General features: G+C 44.2%; 2 protein-coding genes across 2 annotated transcripts in view; both read left to right on the top strand.

Annotated features, from left to right (window-relative positions):
• The window catches only part of LOC120022333 (ATPase family AAA domain-containing protein 2-like), a 35,161-nt gene extending 23,883 nt beyond the window's left edge, over nucleotides 1-11,278 (top strand). Inside the window, exons 7-25 of the mRNA XM_038966228.1 lie at nucleotides 1,208-1,312; nucleotides 1,888-1,996; nucleotides 2,164-2,279; nucleotides 2,558-2,732; nucleotides 2,985-3,073; nucleotides 3,192-3,351; nucleotides 3,522-3,612; nucleotides 3,823-4,137; nucleotides 4,345-4,462; nucleotides 4,591-4,777; nucleotides 4,973-5,158; nucleotides 5,355-5,490; nucleotides 5,604-5,800; nucleotides 6,394-6,553; nucleotides 6,866-6,988; nucleotides 7,372-7,512; nucleotides 10,646-10,773; nucleotides 10,941-11,069; nucleotides 11,246-11,278. Of these exons, the coding sequence (XP_038822156.1) occupies nucleotides 1,208-1,312; nucleotides 1,888-1,996; nucleotides 2,164-2,279; nucleotides 2,558-2,732; nucleotides 2,985-3,073; nucleotides 3,192-3,351; nucleotides 3,522-3,612; nucleotides 3,823-4,137; nucleotides 4,345-4,462; nucleotides 4,591-4,777; nucleotides 4,973-5,158; nucleotides 5,355-5,490; nucleotides 5,604-5,800; nucleotides 6,394-6,553; nucleotides 6,866-6,988; nucleotides 7,372-7,512; nucleotides 10,646-10,773; nucleotides 10,941-11,069; nucleotides 11,246-11,278 (2,698 nt within the window). The remainder of the gene's footprint in view (nucleotides 1-1,207; nucleotides 1,313-1,887; nucleotides 1,997-2,163; nucleotides 2,280-2,557; nucleotides 2,733-2,984; nucleotides 3,074-3,191; nucleotides 3,352-3,521; nucleotides 3,613-3,822; nucleotides 4,138-4,344; nucleotides 4,463-4,590; nucleotides 4,778-4,972; nucleotides 5,159-5,354; nucleotides 5,491-5,603; nucleotides 5,801-6,393; nucleotides 6,554-6,865; nucleotides 6,989-7,371; nucleotides 7,513-10,645; nucleotides 10,774-10,940; nucleotides 11,070-11,245) is intronic.
• A 3,846-nt stretch (nucleotides 11,279-15,124) lies between these two features.
• On the top strand, nucleotides 15,125-24,129 carry LOC120022550 (zinc fingers and homeoboxes protein 1-like). The gene is made up of 3 exons (XM_038966501.1): nucleotides 15,125-15,450; nucleotides 19,506-22,283; nucleotides 22,549-24,129. The coding sequence occupies exon 2, from the start codon at nucleotides 19,623-19,625 to the stop codon at nucleotides 22,275-22,277; it is 2,655 nt and encodes an 884-aa protein (XP_038822429.1). The 5' UTR covers nucleotides 15,125-15,450; nucleotides 19,506-19,622; the 3' UTR covers nucleotides 22,278-22,283; nucleotides 22,549-24,129.
• Nucleotides 24,130-24,649: the final 520 nt, after the last annotated feature.

Below are 24,649 nucleotides of genomic sequence, written 5' to 3'. Positions count from 1 at the left end.
TTGCTCACCCTCCCACAGTATTCTACTTCACTGGCACTTTACCAATAGTCTTAGTCCATATGTATATTACATTGGTTTTATTGTGTTATTTTTTATGATCAAAATCTGTTTTAACCTAAATATATTGTACGCTACCTGTCAAAAGTTTTAGAACACCTACTCATTCAATGCTTTTTCTTTATTTTTACTATTTTCTACATTGTAAAATAATAGTGAAGACATCAAAACTATGAAAAAACACATATGGAATCATTTAGTAACGAAAAACATGTTAAACAAATTAAACAAAAACAGATTCTTCAAATAGCCACGCCTTGCCTTGATGACAGCTTTGCACACTCTTGACATCCCCTTAACCAGCTTCATGAGGTAGTCACCTGGAATGCATTTCAATTAACAGGTGTGCCTTCTTAAAAGTTCATTTGTGGAATTTCTTTCCTTCTTAATGCGTTTGAGCCAATCAGTTGTGTTGTGACAAGGTAGGGGTGGTATACAGAATATAGCCCTATTTGGTAAAAGACCAAGTCATTATTATGGCAAGAACAGCTCAAATAAGCAAAGAGAGACGACAGTCCATCATTATTTTAAGACAAAAACCATCAAGTGCTATGACGAAACTGGCTCTCATGAGGACCGTCACAGGAATGGAAGACCCAGAGTTGCCTGTGCTGCAGAGGATAAGTTCATTAAAGTTACCAGTCTCAGAAATTGCATAATATATAATATTATTGCATAATATATATAATATATTTTGATATGTTTAATAATTATTTTGGTTACTACATGATTCCATATGTGTTATTTCATAGATTTGATGTCTTCACTATTATTCTACAATGTATAAAATAGTAAAAATAAAGAAAAACCCTTGAATGAGTAGTTCTAAAACTTTTGACCGGTAGTGTAGGGTCCAATAAGGCTGTGTTTCATGTGTTGGGTCCTTGATGGTTCTGGTTGTTGTCTAAGGGCTGCTCTTGTAGGACGTTGTGAATATAGATTACTTTTAATGTTTTTCATCTCTTTTCTTGTTTCACTGTTTCAAACAACAGGAATGGGTCCATAGGCAGGTGAGTCTTTGGCACAATTTAAACAACTTAGGTCTCACATTTGCTATTGGGGACTGACAGCTTGGGAAGAGAGGAGCACCGTAAAGTAGTGAAGAAGTTTGTCCTTTCTTTGTCTCCTTACGGTTTGGTTTGACCCACAGGAGAAGGCATGCTTGGCACACCCGGGAAGCCAGCTCCTCTGATGAGGACGACTCCTCTGACGAGGAAGACGCAGAGCAAGAAGCCAAGAACAGGTCAGTTAACATGTCATCAGTTTGATACACTTTAACAGTTTTACTTGTCCCTACAATGGTAAAATGTTTAATTTAGTTCACAGATGACATCTCCGCTAGAAATTGGTACTACAGAAAGGATGAAACAATGTTTTGTTACATATTACATCATTTTTATACTGATCATCTGTTATTTGACATCACATATTATCTTGGACACGATTCAATCCTATTTAAAGGATAATGAACATGCTAGAAAAAAGGGCCTGAGCAGACCAATGATTCCCCACTCTTGAATGTTTTTTGAACTGTGTCTATGACAACATGAGTGGTGGTCGTCGATGATGTAATAATAGACGAAGGTTCCAGCATGGTTTTCTAGTAATATCTCCTTGGTGAGGTTCATTGGGAGCCAGACCTTTTGGAGTGAACACATGATCTAGCTCATGAGTTTCTCCTATATGAGACTAACACAAGGAACAATATTAATATCTGGATTTTAAAATAAAATCTCAGTCTAATATTTTAGACCAGCGGAATCCGGTGCGGTTTTGAGCTTTTGCTCAGAATAAGCTTGCCAAAACCGCAAATTTTGGGATCCCTCTCAGGTGTCTGCCTCTGAATTTGCGCAAAGAGGACATTTTGGGAATCCATAAGGACAGAATGAAGATGGGTGCGAGCCTGGCGGATGTCGACCCCATGGCGATTGACCAGTCGGTACGTTCTAACATCACAGTCAGCTGAATTTAAATGTGAAATGATTTTAAGCTATTTTTTTTTTTTGTGTATATATATCTAAAAGTTGGTTTGCCTACATGCTATGGTCTTTAAATGAACTGCCTGCTTCTTCTGTGTAATGTACCAACCCTCTCTCTTCCCTCAAGGTGCGCTTTGACAGCGTTGGCGGTCTGACAAGCCACATCTCCGCCCTGAAAGAGATGGTAGTCTTCCCTCTGCTCTACCCAGAGGTGTTTGAGAAATTCAAGATCCAGCCCCCAAGGTGAGCACTTGTTTTAGGGTTGAAAAGCTAACATACTTTATTGGGTAACTAGCAGTTGATTTACATTATCTTGGATAGCTTACAATAATGACATAGGAAATAGCTTATGACTCGATGAGGAACTTACTTGGGTGAACAATTAGAATGGATCCTGTCAATGGATTTAAGCCCCACCCCCAACCCTAATCACAGCCTTATCCACTCATTTAATTGGCTCTTGGATCAGTTGTGTCCTTTGCAAGGATCCATTCTAAGACAATCCCTGTTGTCTATTGCAGGGGCTGCCTGTTCTATGGTCCCCCGGGTACGGGGAAGACCCTGGTGGCCAGAGCGCTGGCCAACGAGTGCAGCCAGGGGGACAGGAAGGTGGCCTTCTTCATGAGGAAGGGGGCCGACTGCTTGAGCAAGTGGGTGGGCGAGTCGGAACGCCAGCTAAGGCTGCTCTTTGACCAAGTAAAGTACATTTCCTCATACAACACACTGGAGATCATTCATGTAATTATCAGTGCATTCAGTTTTTGTGAGGCAAATACTAGACTCAATGGTCTATCTATCAGAATTTTCTGCTCAAGTCACTATTGGTCTCTTGTTGTAACTCTGCAAAGTGAAATGCAAGGGTGGCTGGCTATACAGTGTTTTAGGGTAATGCCTATTATATAGAGATGTACTTGCACTGACCGCAAGACTCATTATTTGTACCCACAGGCCTACCAGATGCGGCCAGCCATTATCTTCTTTGATGAAATTGATGGGCTGGCTCCGGTGCGCTCCAGTCGCCAAGACCAGATACACAGGTGAGACATTTCAGCCACTCTCATTTCACACCAGTGAAGTCATTACTTACAGAGACTTACCCTTGATTGCACCTGCATGCAACATTGTGTACTCCCCCCTTGTGGTTCCTTCCTGCAGTTCCATCGTGTCCACCCTGCTGGCCCTGATGGATGGCCTGGATAGCCGAGGAGAGGTGGTGGTGATTGGAGCCACCAACCGACTGGACTCCATCGACCCCGCCCTTAGACGCCCCGGACGCTTCGACAGGGAGTTCCTCTTTGGCCTCCCTGATCGCGAGGTAAGACTGATCCCAGGTGGGGGGGGGGGGGGGGGGAATCATCACTTGAGTTGATATGTGTGCATGTGTAACTCCAATGTTTATCCGACTCTTCCACTGAAATCAGAGACCTACGTGCATTTACGTTTCATTTGTGTGCTTTACCTTTTAATTTCTTTCTCCAACTTCAGTCCCGGAAAGATATCCTAAAGATTCACACCAGACAGTGGAATCCTACACCCTCCGATCCTTTCCTGGAAGAGTTGGCTGATAAATGTGTCGGTAGGTGATTAATGTATACCAAATCAACTCTAGCGTTGGGGAAGTCAAAATTTCACACTAATTGTAAGAACAAAAAGGACTATGTAGTTTTGTTGTCTCATAATATTCAGACAGATTCACCACAATTAATCTATCGATTTAACACAGTTCCACAGTCAATCCTACACATGCCACGTATTATCCGCAACGTCTTCCCCCTCTGTACCCCAGGCTACTGCGGCGCCGACATCAAGGCGGTGTGCGCCGAGGCGGCCCTCTGCGCGCTGCGCCGCCGTTACCCCCAGATCTACAGCACGTCCCAGAAGCTCCTGCTGGATGTGGGCTCCATCAACATCAACAGTCGGGACTTTGTGGCCGCCGTGAGGAAGATGGTGCCAGCCTCCCAGAGGGCCGTGTCGTCCCCTGCCAAGGCCCTGACCCCTGTGGTCACGCCCCTGCTGGGCAACGAACTCACCAACGTGCTGGACGCACTGCAGAAGGTCTTCCCCCACGCCGAGCAGGGCCTCAAGAGGAAGAGGGACACAGGTGGGTCCGGGTCGCGGTTCAGTTTGGTCTGAGAACACAGTCACGGTCGTTATTTTGTGCTGTCTTGCCGACTCCTATGGTCATTGTCATGCCAATGTTGGCTATACAGCACAAACAGATGTGGGACCAGGCTAGGTCACTGTTAGAGTGGATTGTTGGTTAAGTTCAGTTGATGCAACTTCTCAATCAACTTTTTCCTTTGGTCAGATCTGACAGCCAGCATTCTGGAGGATGACCTCATGTACAGTGGGGATGAGGGCCCCTCATCCAATAATTCCATCACCAAACAGACCACCACCAAAGGGAGCTTCCTCCATTTTGCCAGGTAAGGTATAGCCTACCTATAAGACGTAGATACATTTTAACCTTAAATAAACCCCCTATTCTCGTTGTTTCCGTTCATAATCACATCCCGGAGTCTCCATTCGCTTCACCTCTCGCCTCCTGTTCCAGGAGTGCGACCTGCCACCCCACCACCTACCGGCCCAGGCTGCTGCTGGCTGGGCGTCCCGGGGCGGGTCAGAGTTCCCACCTGGCCCCCGCCGTGCTCCACGCCCTGGAGAAGTTCACCGTCTACACCCTGGACATGGCCGTGCTGTTTGGAGTCAGCTGCACCTCCCCCGAGGAGGCCTGTGCTCAGGTACTGGCTGAACCGAATCTTTTAGAAGTGAAATGTTAACATGCTCCTCTCATTTGTGGTGCAGAGAACTATAGCCCCAGAGTTGACTTCAATGTAGAAAGGCTAACTCCATCAAGCACATAATTACTAAGTCAAGGGCAGGAAGATTGGTTGGTGAGTGATAGTGTCGGTGACCTCTCGCCCTGCCTGCCCCAGGTGTTCTGCGAGGCCAAGCGGACCTCCCCCAGCATCCTGTACATCCCCCACATCCAGCAGTGGTGGGACACGGTGGGCCTGGCCCTCAAGGCCACCTTCCTCAGCCTGTTGCAGGACATCCCCTCCTTCTCCCCCATCATGCTGCTGGCCACCAGCAACGTGGCTCACCACGACTTGGCCGACGAGGTAGGTCTTACCTGGGCCTTCCCCACAATACATCACAAGTACTGTAGAGGAGTGGTATGTGTACCTTACTGGGCTACTCAACCCATTAAAAAAATTATATATATATATATTTTTTTACATTCAGTTAATACTCTTTGTAGAGGTGAAGGCCCTAAATGGTCACTGAGGTAACTATTCAACAATTTGTCTCTCGCAGATCCAGACTCTGTTCCGGTTGGAGTATGGAGAAGTGCACTCTATCCAAATTCCCACCCAGCAGGAGAGAAGGAAGTTCTTTGAGAATCTCATCCTTAGCCAGGCTGCCAGGGCACCTGCTTCCAAGAAGAAAGCCTGTAAGTACAAGACACGTATACCTTTTGATAATCACTTGGTATAATTGCTGTTTGTGTCCCATCTCCATTTGAACCCTCCTCCTCCTTTACCCGCTCTGCCTCCCCCACCTCAGTGATGCATGCCATGGAGGTGCTCCCCCTTGCCCCTCCTCCTCCCCCCAGGCAGATGAGTGAGAGGGAGCGTCTGCGTCTGGAGGAGCAGGAAGAGGACACACTCAGGGAGCTGAGGCTGTTCCTGCGCAACGTCACCGAGCGCCTCTCCCAGGACAAGCGCTTCAAGGCCTTCACTAAGCCTGTGGACATAGAAGAGGTAGGGAGAGAACACCGAAAAAGAGAGCGGAACAAGGAAGGAAGATGAGGTGTTGTAGTCCAGGGGACATTGCCCTGTGTAGGGTGCCATCTTTCGGATGGGACGTTAAATTGGTGGCCTGACTCTCTGTGGTCACTAAAGATCCCATGGTACTTATTGTAAGAATAGAGGTGTTAACCACGGTGTCCTGGAAAACATCTCAATCTGGCCCTCATTCCATCATGGCCATCATCATCCCCAGCTTCCAATTGGCTAATTCATCCCCCCCCCCCCCCCCTGTAACTATTCCCCAGGTCGTTGCTTTAAATGAGAATATGTTCTCAGTGAACTTACCTGGTAAAATAAATAAATGCAAATAGTCAAGATTACTTTTACTCTAATGTAAGTTGAATGGCCCAAACTTAGTCAATACTTAACTAGCGAGTCTGAATACAAGTACATACAGTCTAAGTGAGCTGTGGTTCCTTGGGCTGCACTCTTATCACCTCAGATCTGTAGCCTCTCTCCTTTACCGACGCGCTCATCCAAAACAACCTATCAGAGTGGTATTGTGTCCCCCATCTTATCAATGGTTTGTGTTCTTCTCTCACCAGGTTCCTGACTATATTAAGGTGATCAGGCATCCCATGGACCTCTCCACTGTACTGTCCAAGGTCGACCTCCACAAGTACGTGACCGTCAGGGAGTTTGTCAACGACGTGGACCTGATCTGGAAGAACGCCCTGGAGTACAACCCTGACAGCGACCCATCTGGTATACCTACAATCATCTCCAGCTCATTCAGCTGAATGCTGCTATTATTATTAAATGATAACTGAAATGTAATTCTAGCCTGGTTCCAGATCTGTTTTCCGCTGTCTTGCCAATGACCGGAGGAGTTGGCAAGACATTACAAACAGATCTGGGACCAAGCTTATCTTACTCCATTGAGTATGCTACATTAGTTTTTGTTAGTTATCTCCCTTCTCGTTGTTCCGCTGCAGTTAGTCGGCCCCGTGGATGACAAGGCCCCCTACCGATGTACCTTTGTCATCAATGTCTCTCTCTCTCTCTTTGTGTTTCCAGATCGTCAGATTCGTCACCGGGCTTGTGCCCTGAAGGACACGACCCACGCCATCATCCGGGACGAACTGGACGAGGACTTTAACAGGATCTGTGAGCAGATCAGAGAGTCACGCAACAAGAGAGGTAATAACGTTGCCGTATTGCTGGGATTTAAAAGCTACAGTAGTAACATCTAGGTAACACTTTATTTAGATAGTCCATCTGTAGAGCATCTACAGATGGACTATCAGTAACATTTCAACTAACTATCTCCTAACCCTTATTCTAAACCTAAACCCAACCGTAGCCTTAGCAAGCAGTTGCTTATCAACAAATAGTTTGTTGATAGTATTCAAATATAGTGTGACCAACCACTCTCCAGACGAGTTCAGCTAGTTATTGTTTCAGTGTCTAGTGTCAGCTTCTTGAACTATTTGTCCAATGATGAGATGAACCCTCTCTTATTTTCCCAGAAACATCTTAGTTTTCATTGACAAAGCGAATAACATGTTAATGTCTGCTAACAGGGTGCACGTCATCAAAGTTCGCCCCCTCTTACTACCAGACCTTGCCCAGAGAGGAAGGGTTCGCAGAGTCCAAGAGGCCAGGTGGTAACACTGGCAAAGACGCCAGCACCCCGTTCACTGCCAACACCCCACGGCCCGCACGTAAGTCTCACCAATCTACTTCTTAACTGTTTATTGGTAGGTTATTTGTTACAGAGCAGAGGAACATCCAGTGGAAATGACATGCCTTCAGAATGTATTCATACTTGACTTATTCCACATTTTGTTGTATTACAGCCTGAATTCAAAATGGATTAAATAAACTTCTCACCAATCTACACACAATACCCCATAATGACAAAGTGAAAACATATTTTTAGAAATGTATTGAAAATGAAATGCAGAAATATATCATTTACAATAAGTATTCACACCCCTGAGTCAATACTTTGTAGAAGCACCTTTGGCAGCGATTATAGCTGTTCATTTTTCTGGGTTAGTCTTTTTAAGAGCTTTCCACATCTGGATTGTGAAACATTTGCCCATTTTTATTATTTTCAAATTTCATCAAGCTCTGTCAAATTGCTTGTTAATCGTTGCTAAACAACCATTTTTCAGATTTTAAGTCAAAACTGTAACTCGACCACTCCGGAACATTCACTGTCTTCTTGGTAAGCAGCTCCAGTGTAGATTTGGCCTTGTGTTTTAAGTTATTGTCCTGCTGAAAGGTGAATTAATCTCCCAGTGTCTGGTGGAAAGCAGACTGAACCAGGTTTTCTACTAGGATTTTGCCTGTGCTTAGCTCCAGTTAGTTTATTTTTTATCCTGTAATACTCTGCACTCCTTAACGATTACAAGCTTACACATAACATTATGCAGCCAAAACTATGCTTGAAAATATGGAGGGGGGAACTCAGTAATGTATTGGATTTGCCCCAAACATAACACTTTGTATTCAGGACAAAAAGTTAATTGCTTTGCCAAACTTTTAGCTGTATTACTTTAGTGACTTGTTGCAAACAGGATGCATGTTTTGGAATATTTTTATCCTGTTCAGGCTTCGTTATTTTCACTCTGTCAAATAGGTTGGTATTGTGGAGTAACTACTATGTTGTTGATCCATTTCTCAGTTTTCTCCTATCACAGCTATTAAACTCTGTAACTGTTTTAAAATCACAATTGGCGGTTTCCTTCCTCTACGGCAACTGAGTAAGGAAGGCCGCCTGTGTCTTTTTATTGACTGGGTGTATTGATACACCATCTAAAGTGTAATTAATAACTTCACCATGGTCATAGAGATATTCAATGTATGTGTTTTTTTATTGTTTTTTTACCCATCTACCAATAGGTGCCCTTCTTTGCAAGGCATTGGAAAAACTCCCTGGTCTTTGTGGCTGAATCTGTGTCTGAAATTCACTGCTCGACCTTAGGGACCTTACAGATAATTATATGTGTGGGGTACAGAGATGAGGTAGTCATTCAAAAATCATGTTAAACACTATTATTGCACACAGAATGATGAGTCTGTGCAACTTATTATGTGACTTGTTAAGCAAATCTTTACTCCTGAACTTATTTAGACTTGCCATAACAAATGGGTTGAACACTTATTGATTCAAGACATTTCAGCTTTTCATTTTTTATTAATTTATTATCATTTCTAAAAACATAATTCCACATTGACATTATGGGGTATTGTGAGTAGGCCAGTGACAAAGAAATCTAAATGTAATCCATTTTAAATGCATGCGGTAACACAACAAAATGTGGGGAAAGTAAAGGGGTGTGAATACTTTTTGAAGGCACTGAATGGTAGACACTGGGAAACCACCAAAGTTTTTTTTACTGCTTGATTTACAGTACATAAGCAGTTATTATCAGTAGTAGTGTTTCAAAATGTAAGGGCAGAAAACTAATACCAGCCAGATGTGTTGCGAGTGATAGAAAGTGGACGTACCAACGATCAGGACAGGAACAGAAGTAGGTGTAGCCAGAGGAAGAGGAGGAGTCTTTCCAGTTGAGTGGACCAGTCAGAAGACCAGACCAAACAGTTAAAAAACCACGATGACAGGGAAGAGCAGAAATTGAGAGCCAGGGAGGAGAGGAATGGGATATTCATGGTTACAGAGAAGTCTGTCTTTCTGCCTGTCCATTTCTCTATCGTGTTAAATGACCTTCTCTATTTAACCACTTTACTAGCCCGTGAGAAGAAACGGCCCAAAACACGACCCAAAAGCAAATGGAGCTCCGGCATCATAAAGAAGAATTAAAAAGAAACCCACGTCTTCCCTTTCTTCCAACAAGGAGATCACAAACTCTGGGGAGGAAGAGGAGGATGAGAGGGATCGCATAGAGGAGGGTGAAGAGAAACAAGCTAAGCCTTTGGAGACTATTCTAGAGAACGGCTGTGGAGACTCCCCTATGGAGTGTACCTCAGAGAAGACCACTAAGCCTGCCGAGGATGTGGAAGAGGCCTGTGTTACAGAGCAGCCCACCATCCCCAATGGAGACTGGCAACAGCAAGCTCAAGACCCCACAGAAGACTCACACACGTCCAATCTGGGGTCTAAGCCGGTCCAGTGGTGGCAGTCATTGGAGACCACCATCAGCCCTCCAGTGGAACATGATCAAGTCCAGTTAACAACACCCCTACAAAGGAGGTAGATCAGGGGGAGAAACACCATGCAAAGACCAAAGAGCCTGAAATGTTGGAGGAGGACTGGGACATAGGTCTGTATTAGGGTCCAGGACACGGGCAGCGAGGCAAGCTACTGCTTCTGGCCGACGGGAACAGTTCAGTCAGTCTCGCTGACCTTTGGTCTATGGGGCTCCTGCTGTTGGAGCTCTAACTCAGCATAACGCATCAGTTAAAGGGATACACCCACCTCTTGACTTATTTAAATACTCTGTAAAAGTGAGTGCCTTTGGTTGTACTGTAAATGTGTTCGCCACAGCATGAGGGCGAGTGAACGCATGCAGAAAGGTTGACTTTGTTGTAGATATCAAACGACATTAATGGTGCAAATGCTTATAATGGTCTTCTGTGCCTTAGTTTGAACGCTTTTCAAAGTAACACCTCTAAGGTCTAGAATAGGAAACCATGCCTCCACTTAATGCTTCAGATCCACTGTTCGATTAGAAACCTCATTTGCATGTTAGGAGATGTGCATGTCAACACCAATTGCACATTGTGTTAGCATTAGCAATAGCCTGTTCAGCCAGCAGGGGACTTCAGCTTATCGGCCCCCCCCCCCCCCCCCACACACACACACCTTCCTGCGTTTCCCTCCAACAGAGAGGCGTGTGACCCGTGCCAGTAGGACTCTGGTGCAGCAGCAACAGCAGTTGATCGACGTGGACAAGGCCCTGGAGATCCTGACCCAGAAGACCCCTCAGCTGGTTGTGGACCACGACAAACTCAAGGTACTGTACCCTCCTGACCAGTCTTTTAGGTCAGGTCATGCTTCTTACAATGTACCAGAACGTTGTAGACCAGAAATATCGGTCCAGAAAACAATCATGGTCACAGCCAAACACTTAACCATTCATCCTATATTCATACAGTGATTTGTGTAATATTTCTTGTCCAGGAATTGCTCAAAAGAGCTGTGTCCAAGACTGAGGGTTATGAGGTGCATCAGCTGGAGAAGCTCTATGCGTTGTTGTGTCAGAGCATCTACAGACACCGCAAGAACTTTGATAAGACGGAGCTCGTACAGGTATGTGGCTTACAACTTAGGACTCTTTCACGTCACTTGTTGTAGGAAATACAGTACGTTGTGTATGGAGACCAAAAACATTCCCTACATTGAAATGTGTGCTTAGTTAATTGATGTGCGTGTGAGTCACGTGAATGACTTGAAATCTTTGTTAATTTTCCTTTCGTTCATTTTAGGAAATGAAGAGAGACATTGACAACTTTTCCTAACTTCGCTTGATGTTTTACATATTTCCATATTGTAATAAAATATGATGCATTTAAAGATTCTCTTTTTTTAACCTATTACAATGGTCCTAATCATGCATTACATTGGTCTGAAATGTGGTTTTCCATCATTTACAGTATTTGAGGCATGGACTTGAGTCAGAATTGACTTGAGACTTGCAAGTCAGTGTGTGGGACCCACAGGACCAAAACAGCTGAGAAGTTTGGCCTCGCACTTCAATGCTCCTAGTTGTCCACTATGCTGTTTACTTTCTGTCTGTCTTTAATCTACCAGCTGGTGCACGGAATCTAATATTAATGGTGTCCAAACACTCCAAGACAGTTGTGAAGAGGGCATGACAATGCCTATTCCCCACAGGAGACTGAAAAGATTTGCCATGGGTCCTCAGATCCTCAAAGTTCTACAGTTGCACCACCGACCGCGTCCTGACTGGTTGCATCACCGCCTGGTATGGCAACTGCTCGGCCTTCTGACCGCAAGGCACTACAGAGGGTAGTGCTTATGGCCCAGTACATCACTGGGGCCAAGCTTCCTGTCATCCAGGACCTCTATACCAGGCGGTGTCAGAGGATGTCCCTAAAAATTGCCAAAGACTTCCGCCACCCTAATCATAAACTGTTCTCTCTGCTACCGCACGGCAAGCAGTACCAGAGCGCCAAGTTTAGGTCCAAAAGGCTTCTTCACAGCTTTTACCCCCAATCAATAAGACTCCAAGCCTCCCGGGTGGCGCAGTGGTCTAGGGCACTGCATCGCAGCGCTAGCTGTGCCACCAGAGTCTCTGGGTTCGCGCCGAGACTCTGTCGCAGCCGGCCACGACCGGGAGGTCCGTGGGGCGACGCACAACTGGCCTAGCGTTGTCCGGGTTAGGGAGGGTTTGGCCGGCAGGGATATCCTTGTCTCATCGCGCTCCAGCGACTCCTGTGGCGGGCCGGGCGCAGTGCGCGCTAACCAAGGGGGGCGGGTGCACGGTGTTTCCTCCGACACATTGGTGCGGCTGGCTTCCGGGTTGGAGGCGCGCTGTGTTAAGAAGCAGTGCGGCTTGGTTGGGTTGTGCTTCGGAGGACGCATGGCTTTCGACCTTCGTCTCTCCCGAGCCCGTACGGGAGTTGTAGCGATGAGACAAGATAGTAATTACTAGCGATTGGATACCACGAAAATTGGGGAGAAAAGGGGGTAAAAATAAAAAAATAAGACTCCTGAACAGCTACCCAGACTATTTTCATTGACCCCACCCACCCCCCAATTTACCCCTACCTACATGTACATATTACCTCGACTAACCTGTTCCACCGCATGTTGACGGCATGACTCCCCTGTATATAGCCACATTGTCCCCCTGTATATACAGTTGAAGTCGGAAGTTTACATACACTTGTTGGGGTCATTAACTCATTTTTCAAACACTCCACAAATTTCTTGTTAACAAACTATAGTTTTGGCAAGTCGGTTAGGACATCTACTTAGTAATTTTTCCAATAATTGTTTACAGACAGATTATTTCACTTATAATTCACTGTATCACAATTCCAGTGGGTCAGAAGTTTACATACATTAAGTTGACTGTGCCTTTAAACAGCTTGGAAAATTCCAGAAAATTATGTTATGGCTTTAGAAGCTTCTGATAGGCTAATTGACATAATTTGAGTCAATTGGAGGTGTTCCTGTGGATGTATTTCTCAAGGCCTACCTTCAAATTCAGTGCCTCTTTGCTTGACATTATGGGAAAATCAAAAGAAATCAGCCAAAACCTCAGAAAAAAAATGGTAGACCTCCACAAGTCTGGTTCATCCTTGGGAGCAATTTCCAAACACCTGAAGGTACCACATTCATCTGTACAAACAATAGTACGCAAGTATAAACACCATGGGACCACGCAGCCGTCATACCGTTCAGGAAGGAGAAACGTTCTGTCTCCTAGAGATGAACGTACTTTGGTGCGAGAAGTGCCAATCAATCCCAGAACAAAAGCAAAGAACCTTGTGACGATGCTGGAGGAAACATGAGGAAACATTTATATTGCCTTTAAATTGTTTAACTTGGGTCAAACGTTTCAGGTAGCCTTCCACAAGCTTCCCACAATAAGTTGGGTGAATTTTGGCCCATTCCTCCTGACAGAGCTGGTGTAACTGAGTTAGGTTTGTAGGCCTCCTTGCTCGCACATGCTTTTCAGTTCTGCCCAAATGTTTTCTATAGGATTGAGGTCAGGGCTTGGTGATGCCCACTCTAATACCTTGACTTTGTTGTTCTTAAGTAATTTTGCGACAATTTTGGAAGTATGTTTGGGGTCATTGTCCATTTGGAAACCCATTTTTGACCAAGCTTTAACTTCCTGACTGATGTCTTGAAAAGTTGCTTCAATATATCCACATAGTTTTCCTGCCTCTGTAACGGATGTGAAATGGCTAGCTAGTTAGCGGGTACGCGCTAATAGCGTTTCAATCAGTTACGTCACTTGCTCTGAAACCTAGAAGTAGTGGTTCCCCTTGCTCTGCAAGGGCCGCGGCTTTTGTGGAGCGATGGGTAACGATGCTTCGTGGGTGTCAGTTGTTGATGTGTGCAGAGGGTCCCTGGTTCGCGCTCGGGTCGGGGCGAGGGGACGGTCTAAAGTTAAACTGTTACACCTCATGATGCCATCTATTTTGTGAAGTGCACCAGTCCCTCCTGCAGCAAAGCACCCCCACAACATGATGCTGCCACCCCCGTGCTTCATGGTTGGGATGGTGTTCTTTGGCTTGCAAACCTCCCCCTTTTTCCTCCAAACTTAAGGATGGTCATTATGGCCAAACAGTTCTATTTTTGTTTCATCAGACCAGAGGACATTTAACCAAAAGACCCATCTTTGTCCTCATGTGCAGTTGCAAACCGTAGTCTGGCTTTTTTATGGTGGTTTTGGAGCAGTGGCTTCTTCCTTGCTGAGCAGCCTTTCAGGTTATGTCGATATAGGACTCGATTTACTCGATTTCCAAAGTTGTGGCAAAATGGCTTAAGGACAACAAAGTCAAGGTATTGGAGTGGCCATCACAAATCCATGACCTCAATCCTATAGACATTTTTTGGGGCAGAACTGAGAAAGTGTGCGAGAAAGGAGGTCTACAAACCTGACTCAGTTACCCCAGCTCTGTCAGGAGGAATGGGCCAAAATTTCCCCAACTTATTGTGGGAAGTTTGTGGAAGGCTACCTGAAACGTTTGACCCAAGTTAAACAATTTAAAGGCAATGCTACCAAATGCTAAATGAGTGCATGTAAACTTCTGACCCACTGGGAATGTGATGAAAGAAATAAAAGCTGAAATAATTCTCTCTACTATTATTCTGACATTTCACATTCTTGAAATAAACTGGTGATCCTAACTGACCTAGAACAGGGACTTTTTAAAAGGATTAAATGTCAGGATTTGTGAAACTGAGTTGAAATGTATTTGGCTAAGGTGTTTGTAAACTTCCGACTTCAACTGTAGCCTTGTTACTGTTATTTTATTGTTGCTTTTTATTTTATTGTTGCCGTTTTAAGAAAGTGTTTAAGGGCTAGTAAGCATTTCACTGTAAAGTCTACACCTGTTGTAATCGGCGCATCTGACAAATACAATTTGATTTAATTGCATATTATATACATCCTTTTTTATGACTTTCTTTTATTGGGCAATTTTATAATTTTTCAACATTTCACGTCAAAATTATGGGCTTTTGGGATAATTCAGAAGAGGTCAGTTCTTTCAAAGATTATTTATATAATGAGCCTCTTCCTCTGGTGGTTTTTATTTTTTTTCTATGGAGGAAGTCGCTTTAAGATGACGTTGTGACGTAAAATATTTGTCATGACGCTCTGGAAGAAAAAATGACTCGTTAGATTCGATTAACTATCGATGCCTACATCTAGTTCGGTTTTAATGCATGAACAAACCAAACAAGGCGACGTTTTGTAGGCAAAAGGAAAGGGAGTGAAAAACCAAACGAATCTCGGCGCATTCACTATTCTGCTCTGCGTCTATGGTAACAACAGATGGACTCGCTGCGCCTGTGTGCCACTGCCGGAGTCGACAGTGCATTTGTTGGTGAGGGAACGACCGCAAAGGCGGAAGAAGGCGCATCAGCAGTCAGATTGGAAGCTAACTGGTTGTTGCAAGATGCTTGTAAACGACAGTTATCTGCACGGGTATGTAATAAAATGAACACCATGCGAAGTTAATCATACATTCACATAATAGCTGCCATTAATAAGATTTGACTACCATTTCCCACTTTTTGCAAAATACTCCCATCCCCCCAAAAACAGCAAAATACCGTACACTCGTGACAGAGGCACAAGGGGACAACTAACAGATGAATATTCTTTGCAGTGTAACTGACTGACAAGTTGTTAAACACACAGGTAGTTAGCAGACTAATGATACAGAAGTATTATCAATATTCCATCGATTTAGGAATCAAATGTTTTGTACTGCAGTTCTCACATCCCTTTGCTTTGGGCTAGAATGCATACAGAATAAGCAGCCAGTTTATTAGCGCTCGCGCTATTTAAAGACTGGCATCAGTGTTGCGCGTGGAGTTTAGTCATGGCAGTGGAAACAATGTAACGATTTAATGTTTGCGTATTAGTGAAATTAAACTTGATATACATGTCCCACCACACCTACAACAATCTGTTAAAGTACACAGAACAAAAATATAAACGCAAGATGTAAAGTGCTTGTCCCCTGTTTCATGAGCTTAAATAAAAGATCCCAGAAATGTCAAATCAAACTTTATTTGTCACATGCGTTGAATACAACAAGTGTAGACCTTACTGTGAAATGCTTGCTTACAAGCCCGTAACCAACAGTGCAGTTCAAGAAGAGTTAAGAAAATATTTACCAAACAAACAAAAGTAACACAATAACGAGGCTATATACAGGGGGTACCGAGTCAGTGTGCGGGGTACAGGTTAGTTTAGGTAATTTGTACATGTAGGTAGTGGTGAAGTGACTATGCATAGATAATAATGGGGGGGAGTGACAATTTAAATAGTCTGGTGGCTATTTGATTAATTGTTCAGCAGTCTTATGGCTTGGGGGTAGAAGCTGTTAAGGAGCCTTTTGGTCCAAGACATGGTGCGGTATCAGAGAAAACAGTCTATGACTGGGGTGACTGGAGTCTCTGACAATATTTATGGGCTTTCCTCTGACACCGCCTATTATATAGGTCCACCGCCTATTATATAGGTCCTGGATGGCAGGAAGCTTGTCCCCAGTGATGTACTGGGCCGTACGCACTACCCTCTGTAGCGCCTTACGGTCAGATGCCGAGCAGTTGCCATACCAGGTGGTGATGTAACCGGTCAGGATGCTCTTGATGGTGCAGCTGTAGAACCTTTTGAGGATCTGGGGACCCATGCCAAATCTTTTCAGTCTCCTGATGGGGAAAAGGCTTGGTCGTGCCCTCTTCCCGACTGTCTTGGTGTGTTTGGACCATGATAGTTTGTTGGTGATGTGGACACACTCGACTCGCTCCACTACAGCCCCGTCGATGTTAATGGGGGCCTGTTCGGCCCGCCTTTTCCTGTAAACCATGATCAGCTCCTTTGTCTTGCTCACATTGAGGGAGAGGTTGTTGTCCTGGCACCACACTGCCAGGTGTCTGACCTCCTCCCTATAGGCTGTCTCATCGTTGTCGGTGATCAGGCCTACCACTGTTGTCGGCAGCAAACTTAATGATGGTGTTGGAGTCGTGTTTGGCCACACAGTCGCCAGTTGGTCCGCGCATGCTTTGAGTACACGTCCTGGTAATCCATCTGTCCCCGCAGCTTTGTGAATGTTGACCTGTTTAAAGGTCTTGCTCACATCGGCTACCAAGAGCGTTATCACACAGTCATCCAGAACAGCTGGTGCTCTCGTTCACGCTTCAGTGTTGCTTGCCTCGAAGCTAGCATAAAAGGCATTTAGCTCGTCTGGTAGGCTCGTGTCACTGGGCAGCTCGCGTCGGGGTTTCCCTTTTGTAGTCCGTAATAGTTTAAGCCCTGCCACATCCGACGAGCGTCAGAGCCGGTGTAGTAGGATTCAATCTTAATCCTGTATTGGTGCTTTGCTTGTTTGATGTTTTGTCTGAGGGCATAGCTCGATGCGGATTTTGCCTGTAATCCATGGCTTCTGGTTGGGATTTGTACGTACGGTCACTGTGGGGACCATGTCGTCGATGCACTTATTGATGAAGCTGATGACTGAGGTGGTATACTCCTCAATGCCATTGGATGAATACCGGAACATATTCCAGTCTGTGCTAGCAAAACAGTCCTGTAGCTTAGCATCCGCGTCATCTGACCACTTCCGTATTGAGCGAGTCACTGGTACTTCCTGCTTTAGTTTTTGCTTGTAAGCAGGAATCAGGACGATACAATTATGGTCAGATTTGCCAAATGGCGAGCGGGGGAGAGCTTTGTATGCATCTCTGTGTGTGGAGTAAAGGTGGTCTAGAGTTTTTTTTTTTTTTTTTCTTTTTTTTTTTTCTCCCCCTTCTGGTTGTACATGTGACATTTGGTAAAACTGATTTAAGTTTGCCTGCATTAAAGTCACCGGCAGATAGGAGCACCGCTTCTGGATGAGCATTTTCTTCTTTGCTTATGACCTTATAGAGTTGGTTGACTGCAGTCTTAGTGCCAGTATCGGTCTGTGGTGGTAAATAGATGGCTACGAATAATACAGATGAGAACTCTCTTGGTAGATAGTGTGGTCTACAGCTTATCATAAGGTACTCTACCTCAGGCGAGCAATACCTCGAGACTTCTTTAATATTAGACATTGCGCAACAGCTGTTATTGACAAAAAGACACACACCCCCACCCCTCGTCCTACCAGACATAACTTCTTCTCTGTCCTGCCGGTGCATGGAAAGTCCCACCAGCTCTATATTATCCGTGTCGTCGTTCAGCCACGACTCAGTGAAACATAAGATATTACAGTTTTTAATGTCCCTTTTGTAGGATAATTGTAATCGTAGGTCATCAATTTTATTTTCCAATGATTGCATGTTAGCAAGTAGAACGGATGGCAGTGGAAGTATACTCGCTCGCCTACGGACTCTCAGAAGGCAGCCCGACCTGCGCCCTCTTTTCCGCTGTCTTTTCTTCACCCAAATGACAGGGATTTGAGCCTGTTCCTGGGAAAGTAGTTTTTCCCCCCTCATCAGACTCGTTAAAGGAAAAAGCTTCTTCCAGTTCTTGGTGAGTAATCGCTGTTCTGATGTCCAAAAGTGATTTTCGGTCATAAGAGATGGTAGCAGCAACATTATGTACAAAATAAATAAAAAAAGTTACAAACAACGCAAAAAAAACCGAACAAAATAGCACAGTTGATTAGGCGCATGTAAAATGTCAGCCATCCTCTTCGGCGCCATCTTATCACTCATCTCATCACTTTCCATACACACAAACTTATTTCTCTCAAATTGTTGCCAAATCTGTTTACATCCCTGTTAGTGAGCATTTTATCCTTTGTCAAGATAATCCATCAACCTGACAGGCGTGTCATATCAAGAATCTGATTAAAGAGCATTATCAATACACAGGTGCACCTTGTGCTGGGGGACTAAAAGGCCACTCTAAAATGTGCAGTTTTGTCACTCAACACAATGCCACAGTTGTCTCAAGTTTTGAGGGAGCATGCAATTTGCATGCTGACTGTAGTAATGTCTACCAGAGCTGTTTCCAGATAATTTAATGTTAATTTCTCTACCGTAAGTCGCCTCCAACGTCATTTTAGAGAATTTGTCAGTACGTCCAACCCGCATCACAACCACAGACCACGTGTAAGCACGCCAGCCCATGACCTCCACATCCGGTTTCTTCACCTGTGGGATCATCAGAGGGGGAAGGGCGGGGTGCTGAGGAGTATTTCTGTTTGTAATAAAGCCATTTTGTGGGGAAAAACTCATTCTCTGCCTGGGCCTGGCTCCCAAGTGGGTGGGCCTATGCCCTCCCAGGCCCACCCATGGCTGCGCCCCTGCCCAGTCATGTGAAATCCATAGATTAGGCCCTAATTTATTTCAATTGACTGACTTCCTTATATGAACTGTAACTCAGCAAAACCTTTGAAATATTTGCATTTATATTTTTGCTCAGTAAAGCCCCCCCCCCCCCCCCCCTCTAAATTTTCTAGTAGATAGGCATTCATGTAAATTGTTTAGACCTTGAATTTCTCTCTCAATTATGTGCACATAATATGGCTCTATCTCTTGCAGGATTTAACAATTAGCCAACTTTCAAGTTTGAGCACCTGAATGGAGCAACAAGTCCTGAACCAAGATTTAGATTAAAAAATATATATATATTCAACACAAGCTCAGATAAGACGGATAATGGCGAGCAGAAGAAAATCAACAACGCCTTGCATGGTCCCTCCTGTTCAAATGGTGGATTCAGACCCTGACATGGAGGTCGTTACAGAGGGAGAGGCTGAGGGGGCCGCTAACTGTCCTGTGGAAAACTCAACTGAAAGCATCCCGAATGAGGAGGACTCACAGGCCATCGACCACTTCATTAAAACTATGGACTCGAGTACGGCAGAAGGAGGTTATGAGTGCAAGTACTGCAGCTTTCAGACCTCACAGCTCAATATGTTTACCTTGCACGTGGACACTGAGCACCCAAATATAGTTCTAAACTCATCTTATGTGTGTGTTGAGTGTGACTTTCACACCAAGAGGTATGATGCATTGTTGGAGCATAATGCACGCCACCACCCTGGAGAAGACAATTTCACCAGGACTATGGTGAAACGTAACAATCAAACCATCTTTGAGCAGAGAGTCAATGACTTGACCTTTGATGGCAGTTTTGTTAAGGTTGAGGAGGATGAGGACACATCCTGTAAGGGTATTGCCCTAAGCAAAACGCCAATCATGAAGATCAAGAGTAGGGCGGAGGCCAAGAAGTTTACAGGGTCACACAAAATGGCAGATTACAGTGTCATTAAAGTGGAGAGTGATGGGGAGGAAGAGACGGAGGAGGTGGTCCCCCCTCCTGTCACCCCCAATGTAGTGGCTGTGTCGACCCCTCTGACCATTCAACCTATTCAGCAAAGCATAATGATCAACAGCCCAAACGTGCTCCAAATAAAGACTAGTAACTCAGCCACAATGCTCCCCCCAGGGACATTGGCTCAAGTTCTGTCTGCCTTACAGAATCAGCAGACCTCCCAGACCCAGCTCCTCATCCCGGTCAGTAGTATCCCCACATACAATGGGGCCATGGACAATAATGTCCTGCTGGTCAGCGCCTACAACAGGTTCCCTTACCCATCTGTGTCAGAAATCATGGGTCTAGCAGCCCAAACCAAGTTCACAGAGGAGCAAATAAAGGTGTGGTTCTCTGCTCAGCGGCTGAAGCACGGTGTGAGCTGGACCCCAGAGGAGGTGGAGGAGGCCAGGAGGAAGAAGTTTAATGGCTCAGTGCAGGCGGTGCCACAGACCATCACTGTCATCCCAGCCAATTTTGCAACAGCAGCCAATGGCCTGCAGTCCATCTTTCAGACTTGTCAGATTGTAGGGCAACCAGGGATGGTTTTGACTCAGGTAGGGGGTGGCAACGCTGTCCCTGTGGCCTCACCCATCACGTTAGCTGTAGCTGGGGTCCCCAACCCCAGAACCAGTGTCAGTAAGGTGCCAGAACCCTCCACCTCTGAGACTGCTTCTCCACTCAGTCCCGATTCCCTGGGAGCGCGACCTAAAAAATCCAAGGAGCAGCTAGCAGAGCTGAAGGCCAGTTACCTAAGGAGACAGTTTGCCACTGAGGCAGAAATCTCTCGGTTGATGAAGGTCACTAACCTCACCAAAAGAGCAATAAAGAAGTGGTTCAGCGACACACGCTATAACCAACGCAACTCAAAGGACCACCACGGCGTTGCCTTAAATGACATTTCAGTCAGCGCCAACAGTAATGACGGCAGCAGCAGCACAGCCATTGTGATCGACTCCAGCGACGAAGCCAGTGAATCCTCTCCGACAACCCAAGGGCCCATTTATGATCCACGAATCAAGTTCCGCCACGCCTTTCCTGACTTCACACCTCAGAAGTTCAAGGAAAAGACTCCGGAGCAGCTTCTGCTTTTGGAGGCCAGCTACCAGACGTCTGACACACCTAGCGATGAGGAGCTAAGTAGGCTTAGGATGGAGACTAAACTGACTAGGCGAGAGGTGGACGCCTGGTTCTCCGAGAGGAGAAAAATGCCAGTGGACTCTGATGGCACAGAGGAGCCGGAGAGTGAACGGATCAAAGCGCCTTCCTCTGGGCAAGAGGCTCAGACTCCACCCAGCGGCCGAAAGATAATGAAGAAAACCCCAGAGCAGCTCCACGTCCTGAAAAGCACCTTTGTTCGTACCCAGTGGCCCTCTGCTGAAGAGTACGACAAGATGGCAGAGGAGAGCGGGTTACCCAGAACCTACATTGTTAACTGGTTTGGAGACACCCGGTATGCCTGCAAGAACAGCAACCTGAAGTGGTACTACTTGTACCAGAGTGGAAAAGTTAACGAGGCAATGAACGGAGGTGAACTTAAGAAGAAGCCACGGAAACGCTTTCGAGGTTGGTCCAGGAGGACGAGGCGGCCATACCCCTGCAAACAAACAACCCCTGCCATCAAAGTCAAGACGGGTAAAGAGATTTTAAAGGAGCACTACCTCAAGCATAAGGTCTTAAATGAGAAAGATTTGGATGAACTGGTGGCCAAGTCCAGTATGAGCTATGAGCAGGTGCGGGACTGGTTTGCGGAGATCAGCAGGAGGGAAGAGAAAGGCCTTGACCCTTTCAGTGACGGTGAAGAGGAGACGCATGGCGACAGTGAGGCAGAGATGGAAGTGAAAGAGCAAGGGGATGTCGTCACTGATGAAAAAAATAATGACAACGATAACAAAGATGATGAAAATAACAATGATGAAGTTGATAATAATGACAATGAAACCACGGAAGAGCCTCAATGTATCGAGCAATCACAGCCGGAGTCAGAGGATCAGTGATTAAAGGTGAGTGACGATGAAAAGGATGGGTAGAATGAGCTCGTGTGAAATAATTTTATAATTGTAAAGGCAATCATTCCTTGTGTGTCCTGGATGTTTTTTTTTTTTTACATGGCAAGTTTTTCCCACCTCTAAATTTAATTAAATTAGCTTAATACAAATGTAATTACCTTTTTACCTTGATTTCCTCTTTATACAGTCAATGAGGAAATGTGAACACTAAGTAGAAAACATGAGATTTTCTAATTTGTGACGTGTTTTGCTCCCACAGAATTCACAATGTTTGCCTACAGAAAAGGAGATGAAAAACACAGGTGAAATGTACTAAGTGTTTGTGTTATACTGCATGGACCAACCAGACACAAAGAAACAAGAGAAGGTGTATGATGCCAAATAATTTTAGCAAGGAATAATAGATACATACAGTATGTTTTACCTTTGTTTAAAATACTATTTGGTCTTTTGGGACATTTTAGTCATATTTGACCTTGCTATCTTTACTAAATCCAAGACATGTCAATGAGGTTAAACCTCACCTTTTTCTTGTAGGTTATGTGATAACATTGAACCGTTTTTTTAAATTGTGAAATTGTGTCAAGGTTCAAGGGAATTTCCCATGTATTTTCTTTGATGTACTGACAAAACGGTTTTTAAAACCTCACAGATTTGTGAATATTACTTAAATCAGTGCCATCTGTTTTTGGGTTATGTTTTAAATGGAACCAGTGCTTTAGTTCTACAAAACTGTTTTTATATGTATTCAAGTTCTTTGTTAGTCTTAAATCACAAAATATGGAGTAAGCTTGGTTAATATTATGCTCAGTTTTTTGGGGTGTCCTTTTTTGTGTGTTGGCTTTCCAAATGAAAAAGGCATGTGTGCTGTAATTCAGGACTTAGTAAACATTACCTCAGTCTTTTAAGCTATGAGTTGAAGAAAGTGACTGTTCATTTTAGATGCGTTATAAAAAATACACATGAAACATCTTCATTCACAATTTGCTTCAGATGGCAGTTTTTTTTCTAAAGTAAGTAACTTGTGCTTTCCCCCCCCCCCAAATTACGGGTTAAAATCTTTCAGGTGTACAATGACAATATATATAGAGTGAAGATACCACAAGCACTTGGTATGGTTCCTTTATAAATCGAGAGCCAATTTTACTTCAGTTAACTTTTTAAACTTTTTTCCTCTGCTTATCTTCCTCTTATCTTCAAGGACTATGCTAAAATCTGGATGTACAGGTTATATGCAACTGTACATCAAATAACAATCAATTGAGGGTGATGGTGAATTGTAAATTATTGTTTTGGTTCTCTGTTTTTAGTAGACAGAGAACCTTATAAATTCTGTACTATGATAAGCCTTTTGCCATCCTTAATTGCTGTAATAATTGACATGTATGATTAGTCTATTTATTATATCTTTCATGAATACTTTTTATCCGAAGCTAAAATAAACTGTCAAGAAAATGTATTTAGTTTCAGACCAGTGGTTTTGCAGGGAAGAAACAGATTTTTAGTAGTCAATGTCAAGCTATAGGAAAACTGCAACTAACTGTAAGCCTTTGAGATCAACTAAAATACTAAATGTATCATTTGTTTTACAGTCAGACAATACATTTTGTTTCTGACATGCTTCTTATTAGTGTGGACAACACTGCCCCCTGATTTTTGACTTTTGTGCAATTATTGTTCGATCTACTACAAACTCAACATGAGTATTGATGCAATTGCGTTCCACAATTTGTCTTAACTGACATGCCATTTCAGAAGTATTTTAATATAGACATCTACGCAGCAAAACATACTTGAGGGAAATATGATTTTAATAAGATATTGGATGTCATTATTTGAACCTTACATCATTAAATGGCAATATTTGTCAATCCAGTTGTATTTATACCACCTGATAGGTTAATTAAGAATGAGCCATGCTGAGGTAGGTTAATTAAGAATGAGCCATGTTGAGGTAGGTTTATTAAGAATGAGCCATGCTGGGGTAGGTTTATTAAGAATGAGCCATGCTGAGGTAGGTTTATTAAGAATGAGCCATGCTGGGGTAGGTTTATTAAGAATGAGCCATGCTGGGGTAGGTTTATTAAGAATGAGCCATGCTGAGGTAGGTTTATTAAGAATGAGCCATGCTGGGGTAGGTTTATTAAGAATGAGCCATGCTGGGGTAGGTTTATTAAGAATGAGCCATGCTGAGGTAGGTTTATTAAGAATGAGCCATGCTGAGGTAGGTTTATTAAGAATGAGCCATGCTGAGGTAGGTTTATTAAGAATGAGCCATGCTGGGGTAGGTTTATTAAGAATGAGCCATGCTGAGGTAGGTTTATTAAGAATGAGCCATGCTGGGGTAGGTTTATTAAGAA

The sequence above is a fragment of the Salvelinus namaycush genome, chromosome 27, assembly GCF_016432855.1.
Source record: "Salvelinus namaycush isolate Seneca chromosome 27, SaNama_1.0, whole genome shotgun sequence".
Lineage (NCBI taxonomy): Eukaryota > Metazoa > Chordata > Actinopteri > Salmoniformes > Salmonidae > Salvelinus > Salvelinus namaycush.
The sequence above is the reverse complement of the archived record's forward strand: the minus strand, read 5'-3'. Positions and strand labels throughout refer to the sequence as shown.